The sequence below is a fragment of the Perca fluviatilis genome, chromosome 11 (genome assembly GCF_010015445.1).
Source record: "Perca fluviatilis chromosome 11, GENO_Pfluv_1.0, whole genome shotgun sequence".
Taxonomy (NCBI): domain Eukaryota; kingdom Metazoa; phylum Chordata; class Actinopteri; order Perciformes; family Percidae; genus Perca; species Perca fluviatilis.
In genome coordinates, this window is record NC_053122.1 from 8,810,022 (window position 1) to 8,826,093 (window position 16,072).

At 41.9% G+C, this 16,072-nt stretch overlaps 1 protein-coding gene across 1 annotated transcript; it reads left to right on the forward strand.

Annotated features, from left to right (window-relative positions):
* Nucleotides 1–2,875: 2,875 nt before the first annotated feature.
* On the forward strand, nucleotides 2,876–15,790 carry LOC120568881 (major facilitator superfamily domain-containing protein 12-like). Its single transcript, XM_039816628.1, has 11 exons — nucleotides 2,876–3,728; nucleotides 4,638–4,757; nucleotides 5,659–5,869; nucleotides 6,430–6,559; nucleotides 7,663–7,896; nucleotides 8,832–8,924; nucleotides 9,063–9,155; nucleotides 11,296–11,466; nucleotides 12,638–12,732; nucleotides 12,957–13,087; nucleotides 13,597–15,790. Exons 1-11 carry the CDS (start codon nucleotides 3,581–3,583, stop codon nucleotides 13,626–13,628), a joined length of 1,458 nt encoding a protein of 485 aa, XP_039672562.1. The 5' UTR covers nucleotides 2,876–3,580; the 3' UTR covers nucleotides 13,629–15,790.
* The last annotated feature ends 282 nt before the right edge of the window (nucleotides 15,791–16,072 follow it).

A 16,072-nucleotide genomic window follows, 5' to 3' on the forward strand; every position in this document is an offset into this window, starting at 1 on the left:
TAAAAGTGTCCTTTTATGGAGCGTAAATATAAGAAATATCTATTAATGTATGTTTTATAAGATTTGCAAATGTAAATAAGGTTTTGTTAAAAGTATAATATGTAATAGGTATCGCCCACTGCAGGGGGTCTTGCATTTTCTGATTGTTTCACGGCGGCTACGTTATAAATCACAAAATAACACGCAAACATCTCCGAGGGAAGGTGCCACATTGCCAGACTACACCCATCTTCGAACTCGGCCTTCATTTTGTTCTCAACTACACACCTGAAAGGTTTTGTGACTGCATCTTGCACGGTTGCGACGCTATCGCAGTGACAGAATCTGTCTGCAGACATATACTGCATATACTACAGTAGGCTATGTGTTCCAAAGACCATATTTTGCCATGATGGCGCACACATATTTAGTAAAATACTGCATATTCTACATTTAAGTATGAAAAAAATGTACACACGTTCCATAGTCCTTTATGATGAGATGTTGAGGAAGGTGCTGGTGATGCCGGCCTTATCTTCAGAGGTAGAGCTTCCCAAATCCAGTCCTGGTAATCTCACTTTATACTTTGGTCCAGGTATTGTTAAGATACATTAAAAGACACGATTGTTTGATTTCTGAGGAGGGAGAAGGAAGGCTTGGGTCCAATTGAAAGTTAAGCAAAAGGTTTAATAAAACCGAAAGATGAAATGACAAGTCAACAACAATACAACATAAAACACTGCCAGCAGTGGACATGGCTCCATGTTTCTCCCTGATGGAGTCACATGAGAACCAGTCTCGTGACACGACAAAACAATACACTGTAAACAGCGGACTGCAGAACCTGCTTCCCTAGTGGGGTCACAGTTCGCAGCCCCGAAATCACCTCTGTTTCAGAATTATATTCCTTTGGAATTGTGGATGTTTCCTTGAATGGAAACTGTCCCAGGTTAAGGACACTCCTGATTTCAAGTTTACTCCAGGTCACAGACAAAGGTCGTTTATCATGGTAGTGCCGATTCTATTCAAATGTACAGAGATATGCATTTCCTTTGTCCTAATCAAGTCTGGCCCAGCAGGGAGTGGCTCCCCAAAAAGCAGAGACAACAGTTACCTTTCCTGTGGGGACAATGAGTCTCAGTATGCTAAATGACAGATATGAGCTGATGATTCTTTAGAAGCTTGAGAAGGTGTGAGCCACACAAATGCTAATTAAGTGTAGTTAATTGATTAGATCTTAGATGCAGGCTACCTAAAACCAAAAGTACATTGTTTTCAAAACATAAGCATGGTTTTAACTTTTTAAAAACCTAACAGTATTAATACTTTGAAAAACTCATATATAATAATATAATATGCATATCAGTGGGCAACCAATCCAAGGAGGGTAAAGCAGAAGGAAAGAGTTTCTTTCTATAATCTTTGTTTGTTTTTCTGGCAGGACAAAATAATGTCACTAACCAAGTGAGAGAGTGATGAACGAGCACGGAAGAGTTAGTCGACCACAACGGAGGCCACAAGTGATGCACAGGTTACACAGTTTTATGGGTACACTTTTATTTTATCTTTTTTTGCTACGAGTCTGACCGAACCTCTGTGACAACTACGGCAACTACTAATGGAGACATATATTTAGTTGGTAAGTCAGACAGACAGACACGCACGCACACATCCACACGCATGCACGCACACACACACACACACACACACACACACACACACCAGAGCCGGCTGACCCATAAACGAACTAAGCGTCTGCTTAGGGTCCCGTGGCTACCAGAGGGCCCCCCAAGAGCGCTTGAAATGTCCCACAATAGAGCTCATAACAGAGCCGGTCTATTTAAAGATAGCGTTGCTGCTAATAGGTCTCACATAGGTCTTTAAATGCTTATTTGTACATGATGAGTGCTTAAACTAATATTTACAATACACAAGTTGGTTTAGTGCCAAGTGCAGTGGCAACATGTTACAATGTGGAGAGTCCCCCAAACCAAATCCTGCTTAGGGCCCCCAAAAGTCTAGGGCCGGCCCTGACACACACACACACACACACTGCTGTCATATTTTTATGACAAGTTTTTGTTGTAAGTGCAGTTTACTGTCCCCAAATCCGCTATGGCCACGCCAAGACCCGGCCTAGGCATTTGACCTCGAGTGGTTAAGGGTAGCCGGTTGGTCGGGGGATAGGACCTGTACTAATGGGGTTAAGTTACGGGGAATTTGGGACACTAAACTGCACGTATACCGTACCCTGCAGCCCAAACGTGCAGGGTTAAAGGTTAATGTGGAAGAAAGCAGCCCTGTTGTCCAGTCCTGCTTGTCCTTGTTTTTGTCAGTCAGTTATGTATATTCCCCTTATTAAAAGATACTTTAAACCACTTTACTTATTTCCAGTGCTGAAACATATACCCTGTCAATATCTCAGCTGTAACCGTGTGAGGCAGGCTGCTAATAACTTCACTTTTCCTGCGAAAATTACTCATGCCCCCTCCCCCTCGCAAGGCAGTGATGTAAGGGAACTGAAACTGTGTGTGGGCGCTAAATTCTGCTCTGCTCTACACAATTTTGACACAGATTTGAGTAATGTCAAATATGTAAAATGATAGCACAGCACATTCTTTTTCTAATATCGTCTTATAGTGGCCAAATCGACAGTGATTTATAGATGTGACACCTTTATGTAATATGTCTGCAACGGCGAAAGTGATTCGGGGATGTCACTCAAACCTTTTTTTTCGCTCTGTTACATACACGATCTTTGACTGTCAGTGTGCCGTCACGTGAGGAAGTTGAACCCGCGGGGCTTTTGCTATTGGCTGAGAGGAGCAAGAAGGGTTTCCTATTGGTCAATTCCTCTTGCTTTTTCTGCTTACATCATCATTGCAGGTCTGCGTTTTTGTTTACATGTGTTTGCATTTTTAAAGCCGTATATGTTTGAAGCCAGGTAGCTGAAGGTGAACGGTGCGTCGGTACGGCTCGGTGCTTTCTGTACCGAGGTGGATTCAACGTTAACGTTACACGCCGCTGCCGTTGGGCGAAATTTACAAAGAACAGGCACTCGAAAGGTTTCTGTCTAATTTCGGTCACTTTCAATTGAATTTTGGTTGGTTTTTTTTTATAGCAACGTAGCCTACGTAACGTTACTTAAGTTAAGCTGAGATACAACCTCTCTCATACGCGAATTCTTTTCTCTCAGCGGACGTTGTTTCGGCGTTGATATGTGATGTTAGGCGAGAAATGCGGCGTTTGGGTCTCCGGCTCTTTCGGTTTTCGTTTGTCCCCTGATGCTCCTGATCCTGGCTTTGCCACACAGCTCTCCACTGTCACCTGATCACACCGAGATGAAAGGGAATATCTTTTAGGTCATCTTGCTGAACGGACTAACATGATGATAAGTGTATGTAAGGCAAGTAACGTGTGGAAACAGGGGACCGAACAATCGTCTTTCGTCGATCAGCCCCGTTCAACCGTTCCCAGAGTCTAAAAAGTTCGTCTAACTTTAGCAAGTTTATTGGACTTATTTTAGCCCCTGCACGGTGTACCTGATGAAGGCGCGTGTTTAGATTTTCGTTTAAAGTGTTTTATTCTCCCACGAGCCATAATGTCGGACACAGAGATGTCTCTGCCGGTCCTCAAGAAGCTGAGCTATGCGGTGGGACACTTTCTGAACGACCTGTGTGCCTCCATGTGGTTCACATACCTACTGGTGTTCTACCACTCAGTACTGGGATTCCAAAACACGAATGCAGGTAGGCTGTCTGTCTGTCTGTCTGTCTGTCTGTCACGTTATACACATCTCGCACTGCATGCAGTCCTATACAATAACCCTGTAATATATCTCTGTGAAGCCTAATGCAATTTTTCATAGATACTGCACCAGGGGCATATTGATTAAACTATATTGCTGCAAAGATTAATCGATTGGTTGTCAACTATTAATCAGAATCAGAATCGGCTTTATTGGCAAGTTTTGCGTACACAAACAAGGAATTTGACTCCGGTGATCTTTGCTCTCAAAGTACAAACACTTAACATATTAAGAAGAAAAACAGAGATGACGATAAGAATATAAAAAATAGTGTACAAGAATTAACAATTTTACAATTTTTTTTTATTTTTTAAATAAATAAATATATATATATATATATATATGTATGTTGATAATCGATTAATCAGTTTGAATAATTTTCTGATTCCAGCTTTTTAAATGAGAATATTCTCTAGTTTCTTTACCCGTCTATGACCGTAAACTAATTATCTTTGAGTGGTGGACAACACCAGACATTTGACGATGTCATCTTGGGCTTAAAAAAAAACACAGATTGACATTTGTCACCATTTTCTGACATTTTATAGACCAAAAAACTAATCGATTAATCGAGAAAATAATCAACAGATTAATCAACAATGAAATGAATTGTTAGTTGCAGCTCTAAACTGTGGTGATACAATTCAGTTTACACTGGTGTGGTGTTTTTTAAATTATTGTTGTGTATTTGCATTTTTATTTAGACATTTCCTTTCCTTTTATATGGATATTTATACGGAATTCATAAAGTGAATGTCTACCCTTGTCGTGCATCTTTCTTCTCTGTCTGTTGTAGCACATTGATTATTATTGATTATTACTGAATCTTGAATGTCTACCTGTGGCGTAGGTGTGTTGCTGTTGGTTGGCCAGATAGCCGATGGTATCTGTACGCCTCTCATTGGCTACGAGTCTGACCGAACCCCTGGCTGTGGCAACTACGGCAAGAGGAAGACATGGCATTTAGTTGGTAAGTCAGACAGACAGACGGTCAGACAGACAGACACTCTGGTGTCACTTTACTGCCCCGCAAGATTCAGAAATGATTTACTCTTCAACAGAAACGTGTAAATTCAGAGAATTTGTACTCCAAAGTACTCACTGAATGTTTTACATTGTGCTAGTACCCAGTAAAGATAAATCTGGAAGAAAGCATTCCTGTTGTCCAGTCCTTAAGCTGCTCCTTGTTTCTCTTATGTCAGCTCTTATGGACATGCTCTTACAATAGGTATTTGTGTAACTTTTTTAATGATTCTGCTGTTTGAACTATGCTCTCATACTAAACACTGAGCATCTATTTTAATGAGGTCAGGTCAGGTCAGGTCAGATCGTGTTTTAAAAGGCTCTGTAACGACAGCTCATACAAAGTGATCCTGAGGTTAACTGGAAAGGTCACAGTGGAATGACTTGAGGTATCCTTGTGTGGCACACGCACAGTGACAAGAACAGACAGCGCTTCATAACAAGGATACTATAACAGATGAAAAAACAGACCGAGAAGCATGAAAGTACACCTTGGCATATGCAATGGATACACCAGCTATAACCATAAAATACCTTATTTTTTTTTATTTTTTTTACTAAAAAGGTAAAGGTATAGCTTACTTTTTGTCATCACACAGCGTTCAAAGTTGAGAAAGCGAGAGCACAGTGGTGGTTGAGCGAGCTACAACCTAAATGAAGACAAGGAGCGAACAAAGCTGTCAATCAGGGGGCTACAACTTTATTTTCTGATTGTTTGAGAAAGAAGGTTACGTTCTAAAGGTGTGTGTGTGTGTGTGTGTGTGTGTGTGTGTGTGTGTGTGTGTGTGTGTGTGTGTGTGTGTGTGTGTGTGTGTGTGTGTGTGTGTGTGTGTGTGTGTGTTTTCCAGGAACACTGAGCGTGGTGCTATCCTTTGCCTTCATCTTCAACCAGTGTCTGGGCTGTGGCCCCCTCACCCCTCAGTGGGCCAGTCTGACCTACTTCATCCCGTTCATCATCGTCTTTCAGTTCGGCTGGGCCGCCACCCAGATCTCCCACCTGTCTCTCATTCCAGAGCTGGTCACCTGTGAGCACGCCAAAGTAGAACTCACTGCATACAGGTACGTTTAAAACACACAGACCGTAGGGCTAGATCTGAGTATTTAAATATTAGATAGATAGATATAGATATTCGAATTATGTAGCCGGTGAGCAGACTTGTCAGTCCATCCTGTGGCGGTGTGAGAGTCCCGTACAGTAAACAGGAAGCATCACTGCCTCTATCGCTGCCACGAGAAAGTTTTAAAACGCCAAACACAAGAGTTTGTGTTACAGCTGACTGTTTCCTGCAACAACAGAGCACAGTCGCTACGTCTCTTTTCTTTCTCTCTTTCTCCGTGAAATGGAGTTGCCTTCAAGTGGGGTCATAAATGTCGGGATCTATAAACGAACAATCTCCCCCCACCCCCCCCCCAATGGTCGCCATCACCGAAGCTTTGAATATTCACTGTTGATTAGTACTGACGCTTCGAAGCACAAAAAAATGGTATTCAGGGCAGCCCTAATAGATTGCACCCAACAGTACACACAGCATCTACAGATCCTGAATACACTGTGTTTTCTCTCTCTCTCTCTCTGTGTGTGTGTGTGTGTGTGTGTGCGTGTGCGTGTGCGTGTGTAGGTATGCGTTCACCGTGGTAGCCAACATCACAGTGTATGCTGTGGCTTACCTGCTGTTCCACTTCCAGGCCGGAGGGGACGACGACCCACTCAGTGACGGGCTTGGACCAGCAGATATCCCCGTCTTCAGGGTGAGAATAAACGTCTTAATCAGCTGACACATGACACGTCACCGTGTTCAGAGTGGGTGGGGCTACTGAAAATGACCACTACACATTCACGGTGGACCCTAATTCCCCACCGCCGCAAAGTCAGCAGTAGCGCAAGCTGCTGAATGCAAGTTTTGTGCCTGATTTTGTCGTCCCCTGGCTCTGAAACAACACGTTTGTCTTGAGATGGGAGGAGAGGCGCAGATCAGGCGGCACAGTGGCAATTTTGGTTCACGTAATGGCATAAAATTGCGCGTGCGTTTGTGGTTGCTCCAACCACTTCTTATTGTAAACACAAGGCAATTTTTTTGTGACTTGTCGTTGGCGGTGGCCCACACATTAGACCCCTTCGAAACACCTTTTCATGTAAGCTGAGTTTTGCCTCTTTCAACTTGCTGTTCATTTTCATCTACTTCTAGTTTTAATGTGATTAAGACAGTGTCTGCTACTGAGTCGTACCAAATATATCACCCACATGTGATGTCACAGAGAATAATGTTCTCTTTGGCAAACAGGTAGCCCACAACAACTTTGTAAAATGCACCTGCAGTCATCACACAGCAGCAAAAGTCTCTCAATGCATGACTATTTTCAGCAAAAGTCCAAACTCCATTTGCTCAGCGTCGACTCTCTGCTGCTGGTCCATTTCTTCTGTCTGTGCCTTTGACAGGGATGAGAGGACATTGGTGGACAGTACTAAAGTTTGCTTCTTTTCAACCAGCTGATTGTGAACTTCTTAAATCTTGCCCCTGACAAATACCCCATATGAGAAAAAACTCAAACTGATGAAAAGGAAACCTTTCCAAACAATATGGAAACTAAACTGAAACAAGCAAACCCACTCTGGAAACTGAAACTGAAATCAAATGAAAAACAAATGAATGTTAAATGGCACCTTGTTTTTTTTATGAGCCACTTTTGCATCAAACACCCTCAAAGATAATGTTGTCGTCATGTGTTGGTTTTTGTTTGCTTATTTGATTTTCACTGTACAAGAGCGTTTTTGTATGTTTTCTAAAACCTCATTTACCAACCAGTTTCTAATAAACCTGGACATGTGTGCTGTTTTTGTGTTTTGATTACAGAATCTGGCGTTTATTGTGCTGGCCATCGGCGCTCTCTTCTCCGTCTTCTTCCACCTGGGAATCACAGAGAGGAGGCGTGAAACAGGAGGGGAGGCCGGAGGAGAGGAGGGGAGGAAGAGGATAGGGGAGGAGGAGGAGGGAGAGGGGGAGCGGAAGCCCCTGCTTCCCCGCCCGAGGACCTCCACGCATCTTCTGCAGTGGAGATGTTGGCTGCAGCAGCCTTCTTTTTACCAGGTGGGAAGATTGTACCCGTAAAACCAGATCTGAATATCTTAGTATTACAGTTGTTCCGATACCCTTCCCAGCATCGGAAAAAGAAAGCCTTCGATACTGCCTAAAATGCTGGTATCGGTATCGGCGATTACGTTAGTCTATACAGTACAGGCCAAAAGTTTGGACACACCTTCTCATTCAAATGCGTTTATTTTGTATTTTCGTGACTATTTACATTGTAGATTCTCACTGAAGGCATCAAAACTATGAATGAACACATGTGGAATTATGTACTTAACAAAAAAGTTTGAAATAACTGAAAACATGTCTTATATTTTAGATTCTTCAAAGTAGCCACCCTTTGCTTTTTTATTAATAAGGGAAAAACTTCCACTAATGAACCCTGACAAAGCACACCTGTGAAGTGAAAACCATTTCAGGTGACTACCTCATGAAGCTCATTGAGAGAACACCAAGGGTTTGCAGAGTTATCAAAAAAGCAAAGGGTGGCTACTTTGAGGAATCTAAAATGTAAGACATGTTTTCAGTTATTTCACACTTTTTTGTTAAGTCCATATGTGTTCATCATAGTTTTGATGCCTTCAGTGAGAATCTACATTGTAAATAGTCATGAAAATAAAGAAACACATTGAATGAGAAGGTGTGTCCAAACTTTTGGCTTGTACTGTATATAAAATATTTCTTTTTTTAACACTGGTATTAGATCGGTACTCGGTATCAGCCGATACGCAAGTTCAGGTATCGGAATCGGGAAGAAACATTTTTTTTTTGGTTTGTGTTTGGACCGGCAGATTGGGACAGAAGAAGCTTTCTCTGTAATCAGCAGGTCTTATTTCAACAGCTTGACAGTCGCCACGTGTTGTCTTTTGTTGCATGTTTTTCGCTGCCTGCAGCATACCTGCCTGATAGATGCGTTTTGCTGTGTGTCTCTGTAGGTGGCCTTACTTTACATGTCTACCAGGCTAATAGTCAATCTGTCTCAGACCTACATCTCAATGTATCTCATCAACACTCTGGAGCTGCCCAAGGTAAACCACAATCATTCTTTTTCACATTATGGAAGTGTGATCAGTTCGTGGTGACCACGGCGCGAGTGGTGTGATCTATCTTAGCTACAGTCTGGCCTCAGCAGTTTGTTCATTTCATTCTTTCTCTCCCTCCAACAGAAGTTCATCGCAACCATCCCATTAGTGATGTACCTGAGTGGCTTCCTGTCCTCCTTCATCATGAAGCCTGTCAGTAAACACATTGGGAAATGTGTAAGTAAAACCTCACTCCTGCCCATATCAGAATCAGAATCAGCTCTGTTGGCCAGGTATGCGTAATCAAACAAGGAATTTGACTCCGGTTAATCTTTGCTCTCAAAGTACAACGCTCACTTAACATATAAAGAATAAAAACAGAAAGGACAGTAAGAAATATAAAAAAAAAAAATACTGTTAAGTATACAGTATAATAATACAATAGAATTTACAAAATTACAAGAAATATACAATAACCATTGAAGAGAGGGAAGGAATGTGCAATATCAGTATAGTCTGAGATTTAAGATTTAAATAGAACTATAGTGCAAGGCAGTTCAGTGCAATGGTAATATATTAATAACAATACTGTAATTGTAAGATTGCACTGCTACCTTACCAAATCAGTCTCTGTTAAAGTATTCAGATGACTCAACTCTCCTGACCTTATTGAACAAAGGTGATGACCCTACACTGTATCAGGACAATGTGGATTGGTTAGTTAAGTGGTATGATAACAATGCTCTTATCATTAACACTGTGAAGACAGAGGAAATCATTTTTGGAATAACTCATAACTGTCAACTGCCCCTAGTGAAGATTCATAATTCAGAAATTAGTCAAGTCTCGGTCTATAAATATTTGGGTGTCATGATAGACGACAATCTCTCATGGACCTCTCATATAGATTTCATCTGCAAAAAAATACAACAGCGGGTTTATTTTCTTCGTAGATTGAGATCTTTTGGACTAGCAGTCAAATCATCTCTCTGTTTTTTACATCAGTAATTCAGAGTATGATGCTTTACTGTAGTACTGCTTGGTGAAGTAGCCTCTCAGTTAAAAAATAAAACAAAGCTATTTAATCAGATTAAAATTTGCGCAAAGATTACAGGACTACCTGCAGTGTACTCCTTTCAGGAGGCTCACAATAATAGTATGCTTAGACTAGCCAGAAATATTTCAAATGACCCTTTACATGTCTTGCACAGTGAATATCAGCTTCTGCCTTCAAACAGATGCTTTAGAGTTCATTCTTTTAATCGTATTAGACTTAAAAACTCCTTCATACATCAATCTATCCTATTGTTAAACCAGCTACATTAAACCCAGTGCAATATTTATTGCAGGGATATACATCTCCAAGACTCTGTCCGTGTGTATGTTTATGTCATGTACTGTTGTTACATATGTTTTCTTTGTTTCCTTTTTGGAGTTTGTCATTTGTGGTAATGTCTCATGTATGTTTGTTGGTGGTATTAATCTTATGTATGTTTGGATGTTTTTGAACGAGCTACCCAGGGATGTACAAAGAATTTCAGCCTTTGGCTGACAATAAAGTTGTATCGTATCGTATATACAGTGCTGCTCATAAGTTTAGGATCCCATGCTAAAGTTGACTAAAAAGAGGAATAAAAAAAAATCATCTTTTGGAAATTGATCTTAATGCCTTAATTAAAAAAAATTAGGAAAAATGCAACCTTTAAGGACACCAATTTTCTTCGTGAATGAATAATGTATCGTAAATAAATAAATGTTCTTCATTAAAATACAGGGTGCATAAGTATACATACCCCTATGTTAAATTCCACATAGAGGCAGGCAGATTTTTATTTTTAAAGGCCAGGGCTCGGTTTACACCTATCACCATTTCTAGCCACTGGGGGACCATAGGCAGGCTGGGGGAACTCATATTAATGTTAAAAAACCTCATAAAGTGAAATATTTATGCCAGGGGACCTTTAAGTAAAAGTGTGTAAGTATCATCAGGGAAATGTACTTAAAGTATTAAAAGTGATCAATGCAGAAAAATCCTCAGATTTTAGAAACTGGAAACGATCCAAACTGTTCGGTGTTGGTCTCATCATTTCAGCTGGACTTGTAGGCCGCTATATTGTTGAGTAGTTTAATTTATAATAAAACATAGTCTATATAAACTACATGTGTTTTGTGTGCAAAATCTTAATTGTTAGTTAATTCTTAGTAACTAAAGCTGTCGTATGAATGTAGTGGAGTAGAAGTAGAAAGTGGTATGAGAAGAAGAGACTCAAGTACAGTACAAGTACCTCAACATTTGTACTTAAGTACAGTACTTGAGTAAATGTGCTTAGTTACCTTCCACCACTGACTGTCTCTCTCTCTCTTCCCATTGGTCCAGCTCACCTACTTCGTGGGCCTGCTGCTGATTATGGCCTTCTCCTACTGGGTGCTGTTGGATGGCCAGATGGGTCAGCGGGTGTACGGGGCCGCTGCGCTGCTGGGGGCGGGGTCAGCCACCATCCTGGTCATATCGCTCTCCATGACCGCGGAGCTCATCGGCGATCAGACGGTAAAGTGTGTGTGTGTGTGTGTGTGTGTGTGTGTGTGTGTGTGTGTGTGTGTGTGTTTTTTTTTTTTGTTTGTGTGTGTGTGTGTGTGTGTGTGTGTGTGTGTGTGTGTGTGTGTGTGTGTGTGTGTGTGTGTGTGTGTGATAGGAGTGGTGTCCTTTCACATCATCCCTGATACTCCTCATCCTCTCTCCACACCATCGAGACTGGAAGGGCCAGTCGTGGAACAGGTTGAAAGTTTCAAGTACCTTGGTACTGTGATAGACCACCGTCACACCCTCACCCTGCATGTTGACACAATTTACAAAAAGGCCCAACAGCGCATGGGTCTCCTCAGAAGGCTTAAAGCACATGTGTCAAACTCAAGGCCCCGGGGGGCCAAATCCAGCCCTTTGCAGATTTAGATCCGGCCCGTATATCAACTTGGGTTCACAATAAATTTTGGCCCCCCTAGTTGTGCGCCAAACCAAAAAACAGGAAAGTGTTATTTAAAACTGCAATTATATGACATTCAAAGCAGAATGTGGCAGATTTGCCGACTCTGAGACTCCAAAATTCCCCCAGAAGCAGAGAGAGAGTTTTCATATTCAGGCTGAGAACAAAAATCATTGTTTTGCTTGATTAGCTAAATTCTACGATGGCTAAGGAACTCTTTTGATGACTTTTGTAGGGCTTCATGTCAACAAAAATGCGACAGAAAGCGTACAAAAATGTCGGAAAAAGGAACATACTGACTATGAGAGAACCCGCCTTCAAGGAAGTTAACATTTGTCAATGGAGAGTGGCCAGACTCTCTGTACAAATGAAATGGACCAGAGTCTGGTAGGTAGGACCAGGCTAGAGTACCAGAGTCTGGTAGGACCAGGCTAGAGTACCAGAGTCTGGTAGGACCAGGCTAGCCCCCCCCGCCCCCTCCACCATAGCTATGAGGTATTACCATCAGGAAGAAGGTTCAGAGTGCCTCTGGCTAAAAAGTCATTATACAACAAATCCTTCGTTCCCAATGCAATACATATCCAAAACTCATGCTACTGACACATCACACACACTCTGCCTTCAATCGAAAGAACATTTTCTAACATGGCAACATATTTGACAATAAAGCTTTTTGAATCTTTGAATCCACTATCTTTATCTCCATCTCACTCTGTCTCTCTCTCTCTCTCTCTGCAGCAAAGTGGAGCATTTGTGTATGGAGCCATGAGTTTCACTGATAAAGTGGCTAATGGGTTAGCTGTGATGGCCATCCAGGCTCTGCATCCTTGCCAGTTAGTACAACACACAACACACACACACACACACACACACACACACACACACACACACACACACACACACACACACACACACACACACACACACACACACACACACACACACACACACACACACACACACACACACACACACACACACACACACACACAGTCTGATCAAAATGCATTAGTTTCTGACTGTGACGTGCTCTAACAGACTGTGTTGTCTCTCCCAGTACTGTGTTGTGCTGTCCGGCCTGTGTGTGGTTCTACCATTACATCATGGTCATAGTGACGGGAGGCGTGGCAGTCGTCGCGGCTTTGGCGCTCTGCTCCATCCTCATCTGGCCAATCAAGATCAGACCACGTGAGTCAGACAACTATGCCGATGTATTGTCTAGTATGCATATAAGGGCTGCAACTAACAATTATTTTCATTGTCGATTAATGTGTTTATTGTTTCCTCGGTTAATCGATTAGTTGTTTGGTCGAGAAAATGTCAGAAAATGTCGATGAGTGTTGTCCAAAGCCCTAGACGACGTCCTGAAATGTCTTGTTTTGTCCACAACTCAAATATATTCAGTTTACTGTCACAGAGGAGTCAAGGAACTAGAAAATATTCACATTTATGAAGCTGGAATCAGATAATTTTTACTTTTTTGTTTTAAAAAATGACAATGACTCAAACAAGTAATCGATTATCAAAATAGTTTCCAATTAATTTAATAGTTGACAACTAATCGATTGATCTGCATTTGCTTTGCTCCTCATAGCTGTTCCTCTATGTACTGCTTAGTTCTGGTTCACAGCTTAACTACTGCTCTTTCGTGTGTGTGTGTGTGTGTGTGTGTATGTGTGTGTGTGTTTTTTTCTCAGTTATCTCTATGGATGCAGCCAGAGTCAACTGACCGCCCCTTCCCTACAACAACTGAGATCCAGAAGGACAAGAAGAGCTTTCACTTTTGTTTTGAAGATTCATGTCTAGTTGTTCAGGCAGAAAGCTCCAGGGGAATTCCTGGCTGTCTGCTCGACTGGTGCAGTCACTGTGGCACATTCATCACTTCTGATAAAGTAACAGGGGCGAACAGGGACACCAATTTTTTTTCCAGTTTTCTCATCATGTTCCAAAACTTACTTTCATCCCAGGACCTGGTAATTAGCTTTAGCTTAGCTTTTTTTAATGGATTTTTACCCACTTTCAAACACCTGTTAGAGCCAAATATCTACCACAGTTGAAAGCACAGGGTTTGTTTCGGAGGCTGTTTAAATATTTTCAGCTGTTGCGGATGCGTCTTTGAGTCGGTTCGTGCCGCCCCTGGCTAATATGCGCCAAATCGCATCCTTCCATTGTCCTAATATGCGATCGCACTGCCTCTAAAATTCCCTTTGCGTTCTGCCCAGACCCATTTATCAGCAGAGACAGCGAGAATTAGAACGACCACGCTGTACACCTGCTTGAAAATGATTGGACGTTGCTAATCGGCGGGCGGCCCAGCAGCTGATGAATGAGCTGGTGATTACGAAGCCGCTACTACTGGCCAGCGAAAGCTTTTCTGTTGCATTACTGAACACATTCGTACACTTTTTTTTTTTTTTTTAAATCACATATTTATACTATAATCCTAATTTTATGTCCGTAGAACCCACACACAAAATAGTTATTATACAGCTAACATCTATATAGGGCCGCAGATACAGTGGGTCTCCGCACATGAAGCTGCATCAGCATTGATTGTATAGATTCCTTATACACTGCAGGGTTGTGACCATAGAAATGGTGGTGCGCCGATCACGGAAGGCTTGTGTCGTGTGGACGCGCCGACAGCGCTGTTGTCATTACTTAGAATTCCTCGTGGGCGGGGGCGACAGAAACTACACACTATAGCTTTAACGCGTATTGTCACCATGACAACTAACAACAATCGCCATTCTGTCGCGTACCAATCAAATGACCACGGCCAACAGTTCAATGGCCTTTCTATCCATTTTATTTCTATGGTTGTGACCAAAAGTGGTCGACTGCTTCACCACGGAGCCGTGAGCAGGAATAAGCTTTGGGTGCTTTTTTTTTAGGTTGGATTTTGTTGGAAAACGATGAGAAAACAGGTTCCAGGTCATAAGTAGTCTTTAGTTGCAGCTTATTTCATTACATGTCTGTTGTTAGACAGAACAGAGCATGAGAGGAAAGACTGGGAACACATCGACACGTTCACCGCCGATATCTGAGCGCAGCCGCCGGCTGGACTGGATCACTTCAAAAGGGAACTGCTGTCCTGCTGCTTCACTAACGCACATCAGAGACAAAAAGAAAAAAAAAGTACGATGAAGAGAGGCCAGATACAGTATGGATGTGGTGTGCATTCAAGTGACCAAGCTCAGGAACACCAAAGAAGAAGCAGGGACCATTGTAAAGTCAGCGTCCTATCAGCTGATGCCTCGTCAGTACTTAGTTATGCCAATGTGACCGACAACTGCATTCCAAAAATCATTCCCGAGTTTCTAAGTGGAATGCTTTAGGGCTACTAACAGCTAACGATTGTTTTCACAGTCGTTTAATGTGTCAATTATTTTTTCTCGATTAAATGTTTGGTCTGTTAAATGTCTGTTTCCCAAAGCTCTAGACCACGTCCTCAAATGTCTTCTTTTGTCCACAACTCAGTCCATACTCAGTTTAGTGTCAGAGGAGAGAAGAAACTAGAACATATTCCCATTTAAGGAGCTGGAATCAAGAGAATTTAGCTTTTTCTCATAAAAAAAGTTACTCAAACGATTAATCGATTATCAAAATAGTTGGCGATTACTTTAATAGTTGACAAATAATAGATTCATCTTTGCAGCTCTAAAACACTGCATTAAAGGGTCATCACACTATATTTCCTCACACTGATGAACCACTACATTTACACACCGACTGTCGACGGACGCACGGAAACTGACGCTGAAATCCAGACGGTCGTGATGGGGAGAATCAAGCCTCGTTACAACGCACAGACGACTCTTAAAGAAACACACCGACTTATTGGGACTTTATCTTATTCACCGTAACCCCCAGAGTTAGACAAGTCCATACATACCCTTCTCATCTCTGTGCGTGTTGTAACGCTGTCTGACGGCTCCAGCATTAGCTTAGCCTAGCACAGATCCTGCAGGTAACTGGTTCCAACTAGCCTACTGCTCCCAATTGTGACAAAAGTGACAAAATAACGCCAACATGTTCCTATTTACATGTTGTGATTTGTAGAGTCACAGCGTGTACAAAAACAACGTAACATGAGACCAACCCTTCTTAAACACAACAAACCGGAACTATATTCTCAGACAGGCGCTTGCGAGGCATATCCTCCGCCCAAGT

Coding starts and splice junctions, on each gene's coding strand:
- LOC120568881 (XM_039816628.1), top strand. CDS start 3,581: ATGTCGGACACAGAGATGTCTCTGCCGGTCCTCAAGAAGCTGAGCTAT. Junction 5,870..6,429: donor GTAGAACTCACTGCATACAG/GTACGTTTAAAA, acceptor GTGCGTGTGTAG/GTATGCGTTCACCGTGGTAG. Junction 9,156..11,295: donor GTAAACACATTGGGAAATGT/GTAAGTAAAACC, acceptor CCATTGGTCCAG/CTCACCTACTTCGTGGGCCT.